This window comes from Gekko japonicus, unplaced genomic scaffold, assembly GCF_001447785.1.
Source record: "Gekko japonicus isolate JY-2015 unplaced genomic scaffold, Gekko_japonicus_V1.1 scaffold1466, whole genome shotgun sequence".
Classification (NCBI taxonomy): domain Eukaryota; kingdom Metazoa; phylum Chordata; class Lepidosauria; order Squamata; family Gekkonidae; genus Gekko; species Gekko japonicus.
This window is the reverse complement of record NW_015170929.1, coordinates 285,917-305,542: the sequence shown is the minus strand read 5'-3', so window position 1 is coordinate 305,542 and position 19,626 is coordinate 285,917. Positions and strand designations below refer to the sequence as shown.

The window sequence follows — 19,626 nt, the reverse complement described above, 5'->3', positions numbered from 1 at the left end:
AAGAAGGGGATATTCGGGCCCCTTACCTGCTTCGTTGTTTCCACAGGAAGTTCCCGGACAAACCGGGAGGTCTCCCGCCCAGCCCGGGAGATCTCCCGCCCGGCCCGGGAGGTGACGGTTAAGGTGTGTTTTTGAGGGGGCAGTATGTCAGCAAGCTGCCATGGTGTTCTGTGTAACTTCTGATTGTACATATGTGATCCCTGTCCCTGCCAGCTGGCCTATGTGTTTTTCCTGCTGTAATGCCAAAGTAAAACAACTGGAGGATGTGAGGGGGAGAGTATGCTTCGCTGCTAGCTTCTTACTTATCAAGCCTGTGAACTGCACCTGTGTTATGTCTACTGTCTTCTGCTTGTACATATGTGATCCCTGTCCCTGCCAGCTGGCCTATGTGTTTTTCCTGCTGTAATGCCAAAGTAAAACAACTGGAGGATGTGAGGGGGAGAGTATGCTTCGCTGCTAGCTTCTTACTTATCAAGCCTGTGAACTGCACCTGTGTTATGTCTACTGTTCGCCTGGTTCCCAGGACCTGAGCAAGCAACCGTTTTCTCCTGCCCGCCAGCGGGAACGTTATCCATTGGTTGTGTATCTAACTTGAATCCCTTTATCATGTCTGCCCTAACTGCTTGTAGTCAGTTCTAACAAAGAACGTGTTTGAGTATCTTTCCAATGCTTTGAAATAAACTTTACTTTCTTTGAAACGTGGATTTATTCTCGATGCTTGGGGATCCAACAATTAATTGAATTCATCTACCAAAAATTTAAACATCATTTAAAATTTAAAAATACAGCCTCATGTTACATAATTAAAAACTAATCCTTATTTCATGATGAATAACCTTTGGGCTATAATGTATCTTAAATCAAAGACTATCTTTAGATTTTTCCTCAAAATGTATTTTATTTTAAAAATCCAATTTAAATTTAAAAAATCCAATTTAAATAAAAAAATCCAATTAAAAATTTTAAAATCTGATTTTTAAATACCTTTTTAAAAATCAGTGATTTTTATCCACCCTGGTTGTCAGAGAACCTCTGCTTTTAACTGTTTTTTTTAAAATAGCCCTTTTGGTTCCTGAGAAGAATTAAGAACCTGTGGGCATTGCTCATAAAGTCCTAGAAATCAGTCGAAGTTTATGCAACTCTTTGAACTTTGGTCCTCAGGCCTTGTGCTTTCTCCATAACTAGCAGAATAGAATAGATTATGCAAAATAAACACAAGTATGCAAATTTAGGTGGCACAGTTTAACTCATAATGTACCCAGCCCTACATGGAAGACTTTTTGGTGTTCAGAATAATAGAATAATAGAATCATAGAATGTTAGAGTTGGAAGGGACCTTGCAGGTCATGTAGTCCAATCCCCTGCACTCTGCAGGAGTATACTAGGTGGGAGTATAATAGGCAGGGGTCATTTCCTGCAGGAGCGGAGCTCCAGCAGTAAAGAGCCCAGGAGGCGGGCACATGCAACGAGCCCCACCCCCTGCTCCCAGCAGCCCCGGGCCACGAGGAGCACAAGGATCTGCGCATCCCTCCCCCCAATAGCTAGCAATCCAAAACAGCCCAGTGGAGCCTGAGCGGTGGGTGTTGCCTTCTGACACACTTCTGGTGATGTCAGGGGGTGCGGCATATGCAAATGAGTTATCCTAATGACTTATGCTAATGAGCTCCTGCACCTCTTTTTCTACGAAATGACCCCTGATAATAGGTGGGCCTCCATTCTGTTTATGGCACTGAAGTTGTTTGGAAGAGGAAAATTTAGTCATACTATGGCCTCCTCTGTGACAAAGCCAAGAGTGCAAAAACAGTTTGAGATTGTTCAAAAGCACCTGGATTCCACACAGTTGGGGTACAAAGGAGTTGCCATTGAGCAATGACAGAAATGCCTGCCTGAGCTGTCTGCTATTTGGATCTAACCAGCAAAAAATGAACTTTTGCTAGCTAGCAGGGATGGGAATATAATAAAAAAGGGTGTTTCTTATGACAAGAGGGTGTTCTATCTATCTAGTACTGCTCATACAGCTATCACCATAAGCAGAAATTAGAACCACAAATTATTTTAAAAGACCTTACTCAGTACTGTTTCTCTTATATTTGATTATTGCACCTATGATTTTGCCACTGAGAGGGTGACACAATCATTTGTATCCAATAGTAGACATGACACCTGGGCTTGCACATTTAGCAATTTTGTATCTTTAAGTGAAGGGGTTACTAAATTAGCCCTCAACTCATTGAATATAGGGCACGCCATAATCATATGTTCGATGGTTTCATTTGTATCATATGAGCATCTGCATGTTCTATTAGAGTATTACGTCTGCTCTCCAAAACCGCCAAGGGAAGAAAGTCCAGTCTTGCTAAAGTAAAAGCTCTTCTTAGTTTTGGGACTGTAATAAAAAAAATTATTGGGAGGTGGGCGGGGGGGGGGGGGGGGAGGGAGGCAATTCCCAAATGGAGTGAAGAACATATCCTGCGTGTCCTAATAGACGTACTTGTAGCACCCAACTTCTTTACACATTTTTTAATTTTTCTAATAATTGGTGTTTATGTTTTTCAAATGTGCAGGAGGTAGATTGTTATGATTGTATAGTTTAGTATTGTATGCTGTTCTTGCTATACTGGTGCACTACCGTAACATAAATTATGACTTGGGCCTTTGGTCTCTAGATGAGGTTATTCATCAGGAGGGGTAGCCTCTCACGAAGGCAGAGCTGAAGGTTTGCCTTGCAAGCATCCCACTGGGAGGTCCTGGTGCAAACTGCTCAGTGCAGAAAGCTGTTCAGCGATGGGCTTGTGGAATCGAGTGCTTCTTTAATCTGGAGCATGATATTCCTTCTCTGGTCTGGACCAAACATGACTAATCCATATGGAATTCCCTTCCAGGATGAAGATCTTCCCAGGAGGAGACAGCTGGAAAGACGGTGAGGAGTCATCCTTCATAATCCAGTCCTTTTTTGCATACAAATATTAATTTCTTACATTTTTATCCCATCTTTCCTTCAAGGAATTTACAGCAGCATACATCATTCTTCCCATCTCCATTTTATTCTCACAACAACCCTGTGAGGTAGGCTAGGCTGAGAGAGAGACACTGGCCCAAGGTCACCCAATACGTTTCCTGGGTCTCCCACATCCTAGTTGAATACCCTGTCAGCTACACCATGCTGACTAAGCTGCAGAAGGTTCTCTACAACAAGTGTCTGGACCTTTTCCTATACATGAAAACAAAATCTTTTTGTTTAGTTTTATTGTTATACTCATGTTGCCAACGCTCAAAGGGCGTTATGGTTCTTTGACTTGTGTGGCTAGCCAATAAACCACACAGTGAAAACAACCATCCAGGCAGTAAAGGGTAATAAAAAGTATTTATTTGAATAAAGGAGCACCTCACAGCTTGTGGGTGTTCAATTTGTTACAGCCGGGAACTTGCTTATATGCTCTGCTTGCTCCTCCCCACTTTACATCATCACTGATATAACGTAGACATATTCAGTTCAGATTTATTTGTCTGGCCAGTCATCAATCACATATTTGACACCCAGGATGTTGGCTGGCTGCAGTTCAACTCCTGCAATGCAGGTGCAGCTCATTATTTTGATTTACAGTCTTGTTTACTCCTTTTTGCTTTTCCCCCAGACTCCTGTTACCTTTGACTGAACTTTCAGACTCCATTACAAAGTTCTACAAACTTGGTTTTTCTTTACACTTAATACATGTATATAAAAGTATCTTAAAATATTTTATAAACTTATTTTCACTAACAGGTATACAAAATATGAAAACATACCATTACAATGACATTCTAAAACATTAAACTCTTTATATTAATTCTTTTAGTATTAAAAAAATAGCTTGCGGCATAAAGCTCTTGTAGGTGCATTGGTTCTACTTATTAGTTTTCATTTTGGCTTATCAGAATATTTTACAAAATATTTTCTGGTCATTTCATGAAGCTTGTTCTGTTAAAATTGAAGTTTATAATTTGTAAAACACATAGCTCAGTTCAGCCTGTAGGAGACACTGTTCTACAGTACAAATAATTGACTCTTTTTAATTGATGCCAAGGGTCATAATTAATGAATTTCGTTCTTGGCTGAACTTAGTAGCTGGGTACTTCCCTAAAACCTCAAAAGACACACACCGGAACATCTCCCCTCATTAGCTCTTTCAACTCAGTTTCTTTCTACTTATTCATGATTTATGTACTCATGTTCGCAGGGGTCCACACACACCTGCTTGTGTATAATGATTTCTTTCCCAGCATACAGTCTTTTGTCTTAAGCTAACAGAATTTAGAATTGTTGAAGCTTTTGCTTCTTACAAACATCTTATACCATAATCTATATTTAAAAGTGTTACAAACAAAGCAATTAGATCAAGAGAAGAGATTTCTCTCTGTTACAATATATACTAGCATTATTTTACTCCAGTTCGGCTCTTCCCTTTCAACAATTGGCAGTGATTGCAAGCCTTCTGTCAGAACCCACAGCCAACAACGGAGTACACACTTCTTTAGAAAGGTAATACTTTTATTGAAGAGCCATAGATGCATTAACACAGTCACTGTTAAGAATAGCAGTTGCCTCTTGAACCTAATGAGATATAGGGCATTCGTATGCACCCCCCCACTGCGCTGGCCAATTAGGCACCCTCTCACGCGTAGAGCTGGCAGACGTTACTAGACGAAGCTGGGAATTGTGCGGCTCCCACGGTCGGCCTTGAAGGCAGACAACACACATTACCACCTGTACGGCTTTGGAGATTAGCATTTCAGTGCAGAGCAGAGAGAAAGGAATGCGGAAGCAATTTACACAGACACTGAAAGAACATCCCAACCCCCATGGCAGCATAGCTGACACCTTCCTAGTTAGCATTACTAGCAAGCAAAGCTTTCTGTTATTCCAGTTAAAAATGCAAACCGTGTCTTTTCTTTTTTTATGATTCAACATCCCCAGCTTAAGGAGTAAAATAGCTTGGGTTTCCCTTATTTACTAAAACTCAGAGACCACTGCGTCTTAACTATAGGCTTTCATTCAGAGTTGCTTTCCAGAAGGCAAAAACTGCTTTAAACTTGTCACCTGGCTGGCAAATTGTGCCAGGGCAATGACCGAAATTGGCAGAGACTTTAACAAGGGAGGAATACACCTGGAGTTCAAAGAACAAACCTCCTTATTCCTTTGAAGTAGCAGGATTTTCATAATAAATCTTCAGACACTTGACAGGTCCTAAACGTTGGCTGAATTAATGGGCAAAACACCTGCAATAATTCCCCAATTAAAAGGTTACATCACAAACACTCCTTTTCTGGGGGGCGGAGCGTCGGCTTGGATGGAAGCAGACGGATAGAGATCGAGCTCCTCGCTGAACTCCCCCAATACGGCAAATAGACACTCAAATATAACCAGAACTCCTCAGGTAATGGGCAAAACCCACGGAAGAAATAGGTCAGAAGCACTGGCATCTTCAAAAGCTCTCAAATCGTTCTTAAATGGAGAAACTTCTTCTCGCACCAAACCGAGAGCCCTGCATTTCGAAAAGAAAATGGCCGCCGGAACCACACCTACAGGTTCAAATACCCAAGAACTACTTACCACAGCTGAATTTCATGCTAGTTTGATATCATTTAGAGCGGACATTTTCTCTACTTTTCAAGAATTACTGAAACCACTTACCGACCAGCTCGAAAATCTTAAAGTGTCGGTACACGATGCAGCTACAACAGCGGAAACGGCAATGGAAACCGGACTTGCCAACCAAGACAGCATTCAACGCCTTGAAGCACAAGAAAAATGGTCCAAAGATAAAATCATCTCGTTAGAGAATAAGCTCCGAGAATGCAACCTGAAACTTAGAGGCTTCGAAGACAAAGCAGAAGAAACAACCGAGTTATCCTCATTTATTGCCTCATGGCTTGCTACGACAATGAAACTTGAAGACAACGTGGCGCCGCTAATTATAAAGGCCATAGATTAGGCTCTAAATTTTCACAACCAATGAGAGCGTTTAGGGACATCATAATAGAACTAGCAGACCTTCGCACTAAGCGAAAAATCTTAGACTTCGCCCGCAGCTCTGGAGGCTTTACCTTCAAGGATAAACCTATACAGATCTTCCCGGACATTTCAGCAGAGGCACTACAGCTTCGGAAAAAATTGAAACCTATTACTTCCCAACTTATGGACGCCGGCATCCAGTACAAATGGCTATCTACAGGGGCCATACAACTACGACACCACATCAAATCCTGGACCATCGATGATTTAGAAGGAGGAGGACTAGTTCTAAAATCGCTCCGTTTACAAGTGCCAATGGAATGCGACAAGACCTCGAATAAAAGAAGATGGGAATCCACTTCTCCGGTGAAAAGCAGTAAAATCCCAGTGCGGTCTCCCATAGAACACCCTTAACCGGGACTTATTTCTCGCTTGGGACTGTATCTAATCTGATCTAAGTTTTGCATGACTTCATTATGGTTTGATGCCATTCTGGTACGTCTTATAAAATTGGGGGAGGGAGGGTTCAAGAGGATAGCTTGCTCTCTTAGCCTCGGTCGGTAGCGAGGGAATCCCTTAGGAAGAGCTGCTTAGGCTCTGTTTGGAAGGGAAGGGTTAAATTACTCTTTTCGCTCCAAACCCAAGAGGTTGTTTGTTTTTATTTTCGCAGTGCGCTCAGTTCCATTTGTTAATCGGCTTTGTCTTTATCTGCACTCGCGTACTTAACATTCACTTCACTGTTATGGGGAGGGAGGGGGAGGGTGGGAGACGGGGTGTTGGGTTGTGGGAGGGGGGGCGAACTGTTGATCTGTGCTGCTTTGCTGAATTTCATGGGCGGGAGGTGGGAAAACAGGAGGGGGGGTTTGGTTGGAGAGTAGATCCGTCCTTCTTTGTAGTTCTACTTGTTATCTTAGCTATAACTGTCATAGACATACTGTACAGTAATTTTTATAATAAGTTCTTAACTTTAGATAGGTTCATTGGAGGAAAAAGAACTGAACACTTCTGGCCATCAAAGTTAATACAAATCGTACCCATGGAACATTGGCAAATATCTGGGTCTATCTCTGCTAACATACATTTTAATGGCTGCTAAACTGAAAATCTTATCACTAAATTGTAATGGTGTCAATAATGCAATCAAAGCTAGGAGATTGCATGATCACCTTAAGTCACTTAGAGTGGACATAGCATTTATATTAGAGTCGCACTTGAAAAATGATAATAATATTCTTTTAAAATCAGGATTTTTCCCACACAAGTTCACTGCACACGGCTCGTCTAAAGCACGCGGCGTGCTTCTTCTGATCTCAAAGCACAACACTTTCTCATTACTGGATTCGATTCAAGACCCAAAGGGTCGATTTCTAATTGTTAAGGGTATTTTAAATGAGGAAAAAATAACCTTAGCAGCAGCCTATGCTCCGAACTCAGGGCAACTTGGATTTGCTAAAGAAGTTTTTGATATTATTCATAACTTCCAGGAAGGCCCTCTCCTAATGGGAGCTGATTTAAACTACATAATAAATTATCAGCTTGACAGGAAGTGGCTAAATGCTAAACCCAAACTTGTGCAGACACATCAACACAGCAACACTGGGCTGGCAAAAATACTTCAAAAATATTCTTACTTAGACGCATGGAGATTTCTCCACGCGCAGGACAAAGATTTTACCTATTATTCCAAACGGTTCCACTCATACTCAAGAATTGACTACATTATAATTTCTAAAGATCTTTGCAATGAATTAATATCTGTAGACATAGAACCAAAATGTTGGTCTGACCATGCAGCAGTTTGTTGCCAGTTACAATCAAAAAAGGCAACTGACAGAGCATACACCTGGAGAGTCGATAACCTTTTATTGAAAAATCCAAAGGTTGTTGCACAAATCAAACAGGAAACAGACGAATTTTTTAAATTCAATAATTTTTTATTTATTTATTTAACATTCGGCTTGATATCCCGCTCTAATCCCATGGTTAGGGTCTCTGAGCGGCTTACAGATTTTTCTGGTGCTAATCACCATTTATCCCTAACTAGGGCCACAGTGTATGTAAGGGGGATGGGACAGCCTACCGGCACCCCCTCTGTGGTGGCTATTGTTGATGTTTCTCCGTCGGCTTGGTCGGGTCTCTGGACTCAGCGGGGGTGTTTCTTCTCTGGCGTTTCTTCTCCGGCGTTCGGTGGTGGCGATCTTCTCCTAAGGCGCGCCGCTTCGCCTGCTTCCGGCCCGGTAACGTCCTTTCCGGCTCCGCTGAGCTGGTGCTCGGCATCTGTGCACGCCCCTTCTCTTTTTATGGTAGCCTTCGATGTGCTCCTTCTCAGCCACCAGGGATCGCTCAAACGCGCGCCTCCTGATCGCGCTCGCTCGCCGCCACCAATGCCATCCACGCCAGGTTTGTTGCCGCCATCATCGTCGCCGCCATTGCCGCCTCCGCCTCCGCCGTCTTCAGCCAGCCACACAGGGTGCCCCCCACCCCTCTAAGGGTGGGTACCCATTTACCTACTTGCAATTAGGTTGCTTTCGAGACTGCTTTCGATACCCCAATAGATGTGTTATGGGACACTTATAAGGCTTTCTTACGGGGTAAACATATTTCTATCTCTGCTGCGCTTAAGAAAAAGGCCAAGGTTCTGAAACAACAACTCCTAGACTCCATCCAAAATTTGGAAGCGGAACATAAAAAATCTTGTAATCCAAAAGTGCTCAAACGGCTGGAAGTAGAAAAACAAAAACTACAAGCACTCGAGGTCAATACAATCTCCAAACGGCTCCTTTATCTAAAACAAAAATATTGGAGTAATAGTCCCAGAGCTCTCAATCTCCTAGCCTGGAAGATTAAAAAAAAGAACTTGGACTCCGGCATCAAAAGCATAAGGGATGTAACCGGAAAATTATTAACTTCATCTAAATCCATCTCGCAGGAATTTGCTAAATTCTATCTACAATTATATTCTTCTTCCAAACCATCTCCACAAAACATAGAATCTTTCCTTAATTCTAACAAATCTATCAAGATCTTATCTAACCTACATAAGGATTTCTTAGACCACCCCATAGATGAAACGGAATTACTTAATGCCATTAAATCTATGAAACTGAACAAATCCCCAGGGGTAGATGGATATACTTCTGAATTTTATAGACTATTCTCTTCATCTATCTCATCTATTCTTCTAAACCTATTTAACTCAATTTTAGAACAGGGCCCTATCCCAAACACTTGGAAGCTAGCCAAGGTAATCTTGATTCACAAAAAAGACTGTGACCCAGAACTTGTGGGATCCTATCGCCCTATTTCGTTGTTGAACAACGATTATAAACTGTTCACCAATATACTCACTAAAAGACTAAATCAGATTATTGCGGATTATAAAGATGTAGACCAAACCGGATTTATTCCGCAAAGAGATATGACGGACAATATCCGCAAAGCTATTAACATTATTCATCATTATAAACTGAACTCTGCTCTAGAATCATGTGCTCTTTCGCTGGACATCCAAAAAGCATTTGATTCCGTGGAACACAAATATATATTGAAATTAATGGCTCATATGAACTTTGGTAGTAAATTTATTCACGCAATACACTCCATTTATAGCTCACCATTATTTCTGTTACGTATAAACGGTATTAACTCTCCTCTACAGCCTATGACAAGGGGTACCAGACAGGGCTGCCCCTTGTCACCTCTTTTATTTAATTTGGCGATAGAGCCCTTAGCCCATCTACTCAGAAGCGATCCGAACTGGTCAGGTCTAGTTGTAAACAAAAAAGAGATAAAAATAAATATGTTTGCGGATGACATGATCCTTTTTATATCTAACCCCAAAAAATCACTCACCTACATAGACAGGCATCTTCAAAGTTTTAGTTTAATCTCAGGTCTTACAATTAATGTTAGGAAATCTTTAATCTACCCCATAAATATCAAGGCAGAAACCAAATCCCACGTTCTCACTTTAAATTTAAATGGGTCACCTCATTTTTCAAATATTTAGGTGTGCAAATACCTTTAGATCTGTCGCAGTTGTTACAATTAAACCATCTAGTCGTCGCTTCTCAAATCTCAGCACTACTTAAAAATGGACTGTTCAGTGTCTCACATTACTAGAGCGCACTAAAGTAATTAAAGCGTTAATTTTACCAAAATTGATCTTTATTTTTAGAGCGCTTCCTATCCTAGTCCCGTCTTCTCTTCTAAAAAAATTGCAAAATGAAATCAACAACTTTATTTGGGGTAACAAAAAACTGCGAATTAGCTTCCACACTGTTACCAGACCAAAAAAACAGGGCGGCCTAGCAGTGCCTAATATCCAACTTTACTATGATTTGATAGTTTTCACCAACTTAATTAAACAGTATTGGAAATTGTACACTACAGACTGGAAAGATATGGAAGATTTTTATTTCCCAACAGGATCTTTCCATGAGTCTCTGTGGAATTACAAACACTTTAGAGGTTACAGGAAGGTTAATAACTTTTTTATACCCGCTACATTCCAGGTGTGGACCAAATACAATACATATCTGACCCCTTATTTATCTTTACTATCGAATTTCACCGGACAACCCTTGTTCAAACCGGCATGGCATCGTGGCTCTTTTAAAACATGGAAGCTGCTGAACCTGACCAGATTTAATGATATCCTAATTAAAGGCAGAATAAAATCAAAATCTCAGTTGGAAGGCTCGTCGGACCTGGTTATTCCGTGGTTTGAGTATTTTCAAATTAGACATTTAATTAACTCCTCAAAATGTGCCAAACTGCGGGTTAAACTCACAGAATTTGAAAAATTGCTAAATAGTCATTCCAATCCTGTAAGAGGCTTAATCTCCAAAGTGTATTTAATACTATTACGTCTCAAAAATCCGCCTTTACTCACTTACCAAACAGCTTGGCACAAAGACCTAACGCAATCACTAACTGCTGATCAATGAGATCAGATTTGGAGTTCCTCAGCTCTTACTTCCACGTGCCTAAATATACAACTTCCATCCTTTAAATTAATAACCAGATGGTACAAGACCCCGCTCCAATTATCACACATTTCAAATTCTACCTCCCCCACTTGTTGGAAGGGTTGCGGGCAAGTAGGTTCTTTTTTGCACCTATGGTGGACCTGTCCGTTTATAAGACAATTTTGGTCTCAAATTCTTGAAGAAATTAAAAATATTACTACACTTTCAATTCCTTTTTCACCAATTGTTATTTTGTTAGATTTGTGGGAAAACATTCGAATCCCTAAACACCAACAGGACTTAATAACCACATTATTGACTGCAGCAAAAACAAATCTTGCCACTAAATGGAAATCAACAGTAATCCCTACCGTACATGATTGGTATAAAAAGTCCTGGGAATATTTTGTTTTTGATAAAATAACCGTAGAACTGGAACACCCTGACGTAGAACGCCGAAAACTCTTCTTTGTTAAGAAATGGTCACCTTTTGTTCAAAAAGTTATGGGACACACGAATTTTTCTACAATAGACATATCCAACCAACCTGACGCTTTCTTGATTATTACCAGTTAGACATGATGTGTTAATTATTTTAATTACTCAGTTTAATGCTATGTACAATTTGTACCTTTGACAGTTATCTTTCTAACTTTATTATGTAATCTTTACATGTGTTTGATGTTTATGTTTATGTTTAATGTATGACAGTTTCTTAAATAAAAAATATATATATATAAAAAACAAACACTCCTTTTCTCTTTGAAACAAGGGCTAGAAAAACATGTCAACTAAAATGATTTACATCACTTGGCACTATACAGTAGTGTCTAGTGTTCTAAAACAGGTTGTCAACCCTTCAAGAAGATTCCCAGAGAATTTCTTCCCAAAGGCTTCTGTAAAACAGCAATAATCAATTTTGTAAAAAAACATTAGAGCCTGGGGCACGTCCTACAAATCCCCCCTTTGACCCAAAACTGACTCTTCAGTTTCCTGGGTCAGCCCCGGATGTTTACATTCACTTGCTGTACAACAGATTATTGCTGGAAGGCCATATAACATTGCTTAGCAATTTGCAAAGGTTTACACACACATTTATGACATTTAGAATACACTGGATATGCTGACATAAGCTTATGGCCACTACTATTATGATTAACAAGCAAACCCCCCACAAATATTATAAATCAGCTTCTAATCCCGATTACCATTCAAAGAAACAGCTCACCCATGGATGAACTGTTTAGAGGCACTGGAATCAGTAGGAAAACAATAAGGCTGGTGTGTGACATGGCTGCACAAACCCAGTAATCAGACACATTTAATTAGTGTGCTAAAATGTGTGCCATTTGTATATACAAATTGTCACTCCAGTCTCGATATAAATTTAAAGCTTCCACTAGAGCACTACTTACTTTTGTTACTAATCTTAAGCATATTAAAAGCATTATTTGCCCATGTCTAACCATCTTTTGTGGCAACAATTATCATTCTGTTTCTTTATATTAGCCATAATGTATTTCAGCTAATTTCAATATACTTATGTGTGATAAAATCTGTGGTATAGTTTATGGACTTAAAATACTGGTACACAAGGGGCAAGTCCACGAATATACTTCCCACCACTCCCTAGGGCTTTGTGACTTTAGGCTTTAAGGAGATGGTGGCCACTGTGTGTCCAAGCAAGGCATTAACAGTGGGGTATCTCCATGGATAATTTGCCACAACCTGTTTAAAACCTCTCGCTCTCCTCTGCACCCTTGAACATTGACCAATATTGTGGATGAGTATCTGTTATAATTCCTTATAGAAGTAAAGATTCTCCTATCAATGCATCTATGAATGCATTCTGCGAATCCAAGCTGATTTCCTATAGATATGGATAGTGTACTTCTATAATGTGGGCAGTACCAGGTAGGATCTGTTATCCACCTTCCCCTGCCTTCACTAAAGGTATTTGCATACATGTGCCACAAAGACTCAGGGGGCGATTTTGCACTAGAGTTGCCTCGCGGCGCAGCCGCCGTTTGCCCCGACACAGACATGTCAATTTCACACCCGAAGCCCCGGGGCTGCATTTTGACTCGCGGCTTCGCCCGATTTCCTCCACAGTTTCGTGATCCTGGTTTTTGAGGATCACGAAACTGTGGAGGAAATCGGGCGAAGCCGCGGGTCAAATGCAGCCCTGCAGCCTTGGGTGTGAAATTGACAAATCGTGTCGGGGCAAACGGCGGCTGCGCCACGAGGCAGCTCTAGTGCGAAATCGCCCAGGCACTGTAGGCTCTCAGGTTACTTCTTGAACAACAGTCTCAGGCCGTTGAACAGCTCTAAGCACCAGGTTGAGTCTTCGGGGCTCTTGTGTTGCCTTCTCTCCAGCTGTAGCAGTGTTGGCTACCAAGACATCATCTGTTGTCAACAGTCTCTTGCTTCCTTCTGGATGGTTAGGGCTTGCCCCTCAAACCGCTGTCTTGACTCGGGTGTGTTGGACCCAGCCTAGGTTGCCTTCGACTTTTACGGCAGCATAGACTTTTGTTAGCACTCGGAAAGGCCCCTTCCACTCTGGGGTCAATGGCTCCTTCTTCCATGTCTTCACGTAGACCCAGTCACCGGGCTGAACCGTATGGACAGGAGCGTCCAAGGGCAGAGGCGGCCATCGGAGGAAGGCACACCTGTGGAGGGTAGAGAGACAGCAAACTGCAGGGCAATAACATATTCTTTTAAGATTTGGTTACCAATTACATTTGATCATCAATTTCTAAAGTCACCCTTCCCTGAGGAGCCCCAACCATAAAGGGACGCCCATAAACCCATTCAAATGGTGCTAGCCCTAAGTTTCCCCGAGGGGCTGCTCGAATGCGGGTAAGGGCCAGTGGTAAAGCTTGCAACCAAATCAATCTTGTTTCAATACTTCTGGATGGGGAGGGCCCTTTGGAGGTCAAAGGGGAGGATTGTAAAGTGTGAAAAGTAAATAATTTTGTTTTTTAAAATGTCATTGAAATTACTAAAATGTTTGCATCACTGTATGTTCTCAAATAGACTCTGCTTAGTGTCAGTCTGTATTCCTTACAGTTAAAACTGCTTTGTGTTTTTCAGTGCAAAATGAAATATTTTCCATTCAGCAGCACCTTCTCTGAGTATATTTAATATGCCTTTTGATGCTCCAGACCAGCACAGCCTTCTTAGCTTTCGTTTGAACTTCAGGGTTGTCCGTCTCACTACTTCAGAGTCTGAGATTTACCTGTCATTTTTTTTATGTTTTGTTTTCTGTCTTCAAGTCGCAACTGGCTCATGGTGACCCCAGAGGGTCTTCCAGGCAAGAGGCATTCAGGGGTGGTCTGCCTCTGCTTAGCGGGCCTGGTATTCTTGGGTGGCCTCTCATCCAAACACTGACCAGGGCCAGCCCTGCTTAGCTTCTGAGATCTGCTGAGATCGGGCTGGCCTGGGCCGTCCAGGTCAGGGCTTGAAATGTGGACCCTGTAAAAAAAATGGGGGCCTGGTTTAAGGGGAGAGGCTCCCCCCCTCCCCTTTTGGTACCCCCTTGGTCTTTTTCGATTCTTGAGTCTTTCCTGTGAATGATGAGATGGTTTTACCATATTGGTCTCCCAATGTCTCCCCCCCCCTTTGCAGACACAGCTTTGTCATGGTCAAAGGAGCTGCTCTGCTTCTGCAAGAAGAAGAAAAGCTCGGGGCCCTGCAGGAGAGCCCAGCTCCTTCAGACCACAAGCAGGATGGGAATACCGCCGGGCAGCAGGAGCGGCACTTGCAGCAAATGGTGGGGCTGCTGAGGCCACAAGACACCATCCGGCTGGTGAGACGATTAATGGGGGGGGGGCATGGAAGCAGCAGTGTGGGAAGGAAACCAACTGTGCCCGTGTGTGTGCCTTTTTGGGTAGTCCCAGTGGGACTGGAATATCTGGTTCAGTGTTTGACAGAGGAATGAGGGACCTGTGCCTTCTTTCTCTTCCTGCTCTGGGACTTGCATCACTTCTTTTCTTCTTGCTCTGTTCTAGCCTGCCTCTCCAAGGATTGGCCCCTCACCCTTGAAAAGAGGTGTGCTTGCACACAAAAGCTTATACCTTGAATAAAACTTTGTTGATCTTAAAGGTGCATCTGGACTCAAACTTTGTTCCACTTGAAAAACGGGTGGCCGTATGTAAGGCCTCACACTTGCAGCAGATTCCCTTTCCTGGTTTAGCATTTCTTGCTGTTACATTAATAAGGGGGTAACTTCTTGCTGTCACATCGGATTCATTATGTCTGTCAAATGATCCAATCTACTTGAGAGGTTCCCCTTTGCACTGTAAGAGGGCCAGTCAGATATTTCCTTCTGTGTATTTCCTTCCATTAATTTTTATTGATTTTATTGATCTTTATCCCACCCATTCCGGCCTAGGTTGGCTCAGGGCGGCTCACAACCAGATAAAAGTTATCATAATACATAAAACATAATACATAAAAACATTAATACAGTTCTTAATAAATAATACAATACATTACTTAATGAATAGTGTAAGCAGTATTAAAATCAGACAATATTAAAGTGCTAGGGATTCCATTGTTTACTTTAGTTCTGTTGGTCCACTGCGATTGTGGGGGGGAGGGGGGCTGGGCCAGGCAATAGTCACTGAGACCCTGTGGCTCAGGGCTTCCACCGTGGTTATCAGTTGTTACTGATGGTTGTAGTTGTACTGGTGGTGGTGATGGTGGTGGTGGTGGCAGCGGCTTCAAAGGCCTGGCGGAAGAGCTCTGTTTTACAGGCCCTGCGCAACTGTAAAAGGTCCCGTAGGGCCCTGATCTCCTCTGGGAGCTCATTCCACCAGAGTGGAGCTGCCACCGAAAAGGCGGCTCCTTAACACTCGGGAGGACCAGTCAGTTCTGGGTCCCTGATCGCAGCGCTTTCCGGGGCATAGATGGGGAAAGGCAGTCCCTCGGGTATGTCGGACCCTGACCATAAAGGGCTTTAAAGGTAAGAACCAGCACCTTGAAGCGAATCCGGTACGCTATAGGCAGCCAGTGCAATGCCTTTAGCACAGGCTGGATGTGCTCCCGAATTGAGAGTCCCATCACCAGCCTGGCCACGGCGTTTTGGACCAGCTGCAGTTTCCAGATTTGCAACAAGGGCAGCCTCATGTAGCAGGCATTACAGCAATCCAGTGTCGAGGTGACCATCACATGGATCACTGTTGCCAAATCGCCACGTTCGAGGAAGGGAGCCAACTGCCTGATCAGCCAAAGATGGTAAAAGGCTGACTTGGCAGTGGCTGCAACCTGGGCCTCCGTTGTTAAGGAGGCATCCAGGAGGACCCCCAAATTCCTAACTTCTGGCCCTGGCACCAATGGCGGCCCATCGAAGGTTGGGAGTGGGATCCCAACCCCCAGACTGCCACGGCTCAGGCACAGGGCCTCCCTCTTCGTCGGATTCAATTTCATCCGGCTCAGCCTAAGCCAACCAGCCACGACTTGTAACGCCTGGTCTAGAACTTCCAGTTCGGAGTCGGACCGGCTGTCCAACAACAGAAAAAGCCGGGTGTCATCCACCTACTGATGGCAACCCAAGCCATACCTCTGGGCAATCTGGGCAAAAGGGCGCATATAGATGTTAAAAAGCATCGGGGAAAACATGGCCCCTTGTGACACCCCACATTCCAGTGGGTGCCTCCGGCACAGTTGATTCCCCAGCGCCACTCTTGGTCCCCGACCTTGGAGAAAGGAAGCAAGCCACTGTAAGGCAGGTCCCTGGATTCCAGTGTCGGCGAGGCGGTGGATCAGTAGCTGATGGTCGACCATGTCAAACGTGGCCGACAGGTCTAACAGCAACAGCAATGGCGATCCAGATGCCGCCGGAGGTCATCTGTGAGGGCGACCACTGGTGTCTCTGTCCCGTGACCAGGGCGAAAGCCAGACTGGAAGGGATCTAAGGCAGACACGTCATCCTGGAAGCTCTGCAAGTGAAGAGCCACTGCGCTCTCCGTTACCTTGCGCCCCGAAGGAGTAAGCCTTCCGGACGAATAACGCCATTAAGCTTTGCCCGGAGCCACCAGCTCTGTTCCTTTGCTCCTGCCCTACAGGTTGGACAGGCTGAGACAGATCAAGGAGCTGTGAGAAACAAGAGGATTTGTTTTGTTAGTTGGTTTTTTTTAAGAAGCAGCACTTCAGAAGACGGGTGTAAGGTGCTGGCCTAGTTCACACTGAGGAGGTTCACACTTCAGTCTACAGGTTGGGGGGGCACATAGGACTGACTGCACTTCTACACAAGAACAATGCCCTGCGTATAGAAAGCAATCCGAGGGTGACTAGTGTGGCCTGGTTCTCCCTCCCTGAGGTACTAGGAGGGTTCTGTTTGTAGGGTTCTCTTCACAAAGGGGCATTTCATCACGCCAGCTGCAAGTGTCACAATCAAAGCAAGCGTTTACTATTTCAGTGAGAAGTTTGTCACGATTCAGAGTTTGTGTCGTCATCTGAGTATTATTCCCTGTTTGTGACCTGACTTTTAGCCTTTCTCCTCCTCAGGGTGGGAGTCCAACATCTGCACTGTCTCTTGCTTGGCATTTTTTTTTAGCACAGCAGGCCCCCCCCCCCGCCGCCCAGAGCGCAGAGGACTCTTTGCTCGGGAGGACATGGCTGAGGCCTCAGTGTCCCTGCATGGAGACAGGGCGAGGGGGGGGGATGAGGAGAGATTCCTCTCCTTTTGGAATGCGGCTCTCGGGCAGACATCCATCCCAGAGCTGCAGCCATTTCCCCATTAATGGCCTGCGGGTCTTCTGCTCTCTTGGGCAGGCAGCCAGAGCTTGCGGCTCCACTCTCAGTGAGCCTGATTCCAACTCTGGCTCTGGGGACACTTTTGGGAGGTTTCCAAGCTGGGAAAAGTGAGTCACGATTGCTTTTGTGTACTTGAGGCAATCCTTTAAGGTGGTAGTTTTCAAGATGAATTCTGGGACATTTTAGTGCTGCTCAGAAGCTTCTTGGGAGGTCAGTAATTTCAAAAGGATAGTTGTGTTCAATGTTCCCTCTAAGCAATGGAGTCTTGTGAGCAAAAAATCTGCTTTGTGAGCTACTGACATTAAAGTTGTGAGCAAGCAATTTGGCTCCTGCATAAATTAGTTTGCTCTGGAGGCATCCTTCCTGAGCTAAGACAAAAATGTGTGAGCCGGAGGCTAAAAAACTTTGAGCTAGCTCACACTAATTCAATTTAAAGGGAACACTGGTTGTGTTAGTCTGTTGTAGCGCAATAAAACAGGAATCAAGTGGCACCTTTAAGACTAACCTAGTTTATTCCACCATAAAAGCTTTCGTGGATCAGAGCTCACTTCATCAGATGCATATGGAATGGAAAATCTTTTTAGAGATTTTTATAATCAAAGTCACAGAAGGGGGGGAGGAAGGGAAGAAACCCATTGTAAATCATTCAGGTACGAGTCCCCGTGTAAGGGCCCAGAGGATGTGGTTCTTACCCATAATGAACCGTGAAAGAGACCAGAAGTTCCAGCCTCTCATGAAGTACAGATAAACAGTGTAATAAAATAGGATAAACAACGTCTAATAAAGGAAGATGCAATATAGAACATAATAAAAAATAATTGACATATGTAAATAGTTTCAACATAATAACAATGTAGTGAAAACAATCTCTCTTAAGAGTGGGCACTGTTAAGCGGTTAGCATTTATAGTCCGTAAGGAAAGCCATGTTTCTGTTTAAGCCCAGAGGACAGTACTTAATTTTTAATGAGTTCTAATTCAGCAGTTCTGTGTTGGATTCTCCCTTTGAAAATTTATTTTGTAGGAGGACAGTGACTCTCAGATCTGAAGCAGTGACTGTGCAGAAATTTTAAAATGTTCCCTTGCTAGTTTTTGACGTCCTATTGCTGTGCACTTTTTTCTATTTCGTAAGGACTGACCTGTTTGTCTAATGTAGATAGTGGAAGGGCATAAGAACATAAGAGACCCCAATGTTGGATCAAGCCAAAGGCACATCCAGTCCAATACTCTGTGTCACACAGTGGCCAAAAATACCAGGTGCCATCAGGAGGTCCACCAGTGGGGCCAGGACATTAGAAGCCCTCCCACTGTTGGCCCCCCCCCCCCAAGCACCAAGATGACAGAGCATCACTTGCCCCAGAGTCCCTATCTATACCTTGTGGCTAATAGCCACTGATGGACCTCTGCTCCATATGCTTATCTAATTCCCTTTTGAAGCCGTCCATGCTTGTAGCACCCACCATTTCCTGTGGCAGTGAATTCCATGTGTTAATCACTCTTTGGGTGAAAAAGTACTTCCTTTTATCTGGCTAATAGCCACTGATGGACCTCTGCTCCATATGCTTATCTAATTCCCTTTTGAAGCCGTCCATGTGTCAGGACCCACAGCAACAATGAAGTACACACTTGCAGGAAGGTTTTACTTTATTTGAAGCTATAGATGCATGGACAGGAACACTGTTAGAAATTAGGGGTGAACTATGTGCAAAACAGTTATAGTACATTCATATGAGCGTTGCCCAATGACTATGGTTCCCACGCGTGCCCTTAGGCCTGGGAACTAACTGTTACCCGAAGCAAAAACAGGTACGAGCTTCCCATGGCTCTGCCTGCCTAAAGCCAAAGCAATGATCTAAGCGACTCCTCCAGTGGCCTTGAGAGATACGCAGAGCAGTTTACAGAAGAGC

General features: G+C 43.4%; 1 protein-coding gene across 1 annotated transcript in view; it reads left to right on the top strand.

The window, feature by feature from the left end:
- SSH3 (slingshot protein phosphatase 3) overlaps positions 1 to 19,626 on the top strand; it is a 50,995-nt gene that overhangs the window by 14,669 nt on the left and 16,700 nt on the right. The window contains exons 3-4 of the mRNA XM_015418823.1: positions 2,883 to 2,920; positions 14,590 to 14,770. Coding sequence (XP_015274309.1) covers positions 2,883 to 2,920; positions 14,590 to 14,770 — 219 coding nt within the window. The remainder of the gene's footprint in view (positions 1 to 2,882; positions 2,921 to 14,589; positions 14,771 to 19,626) is intronic.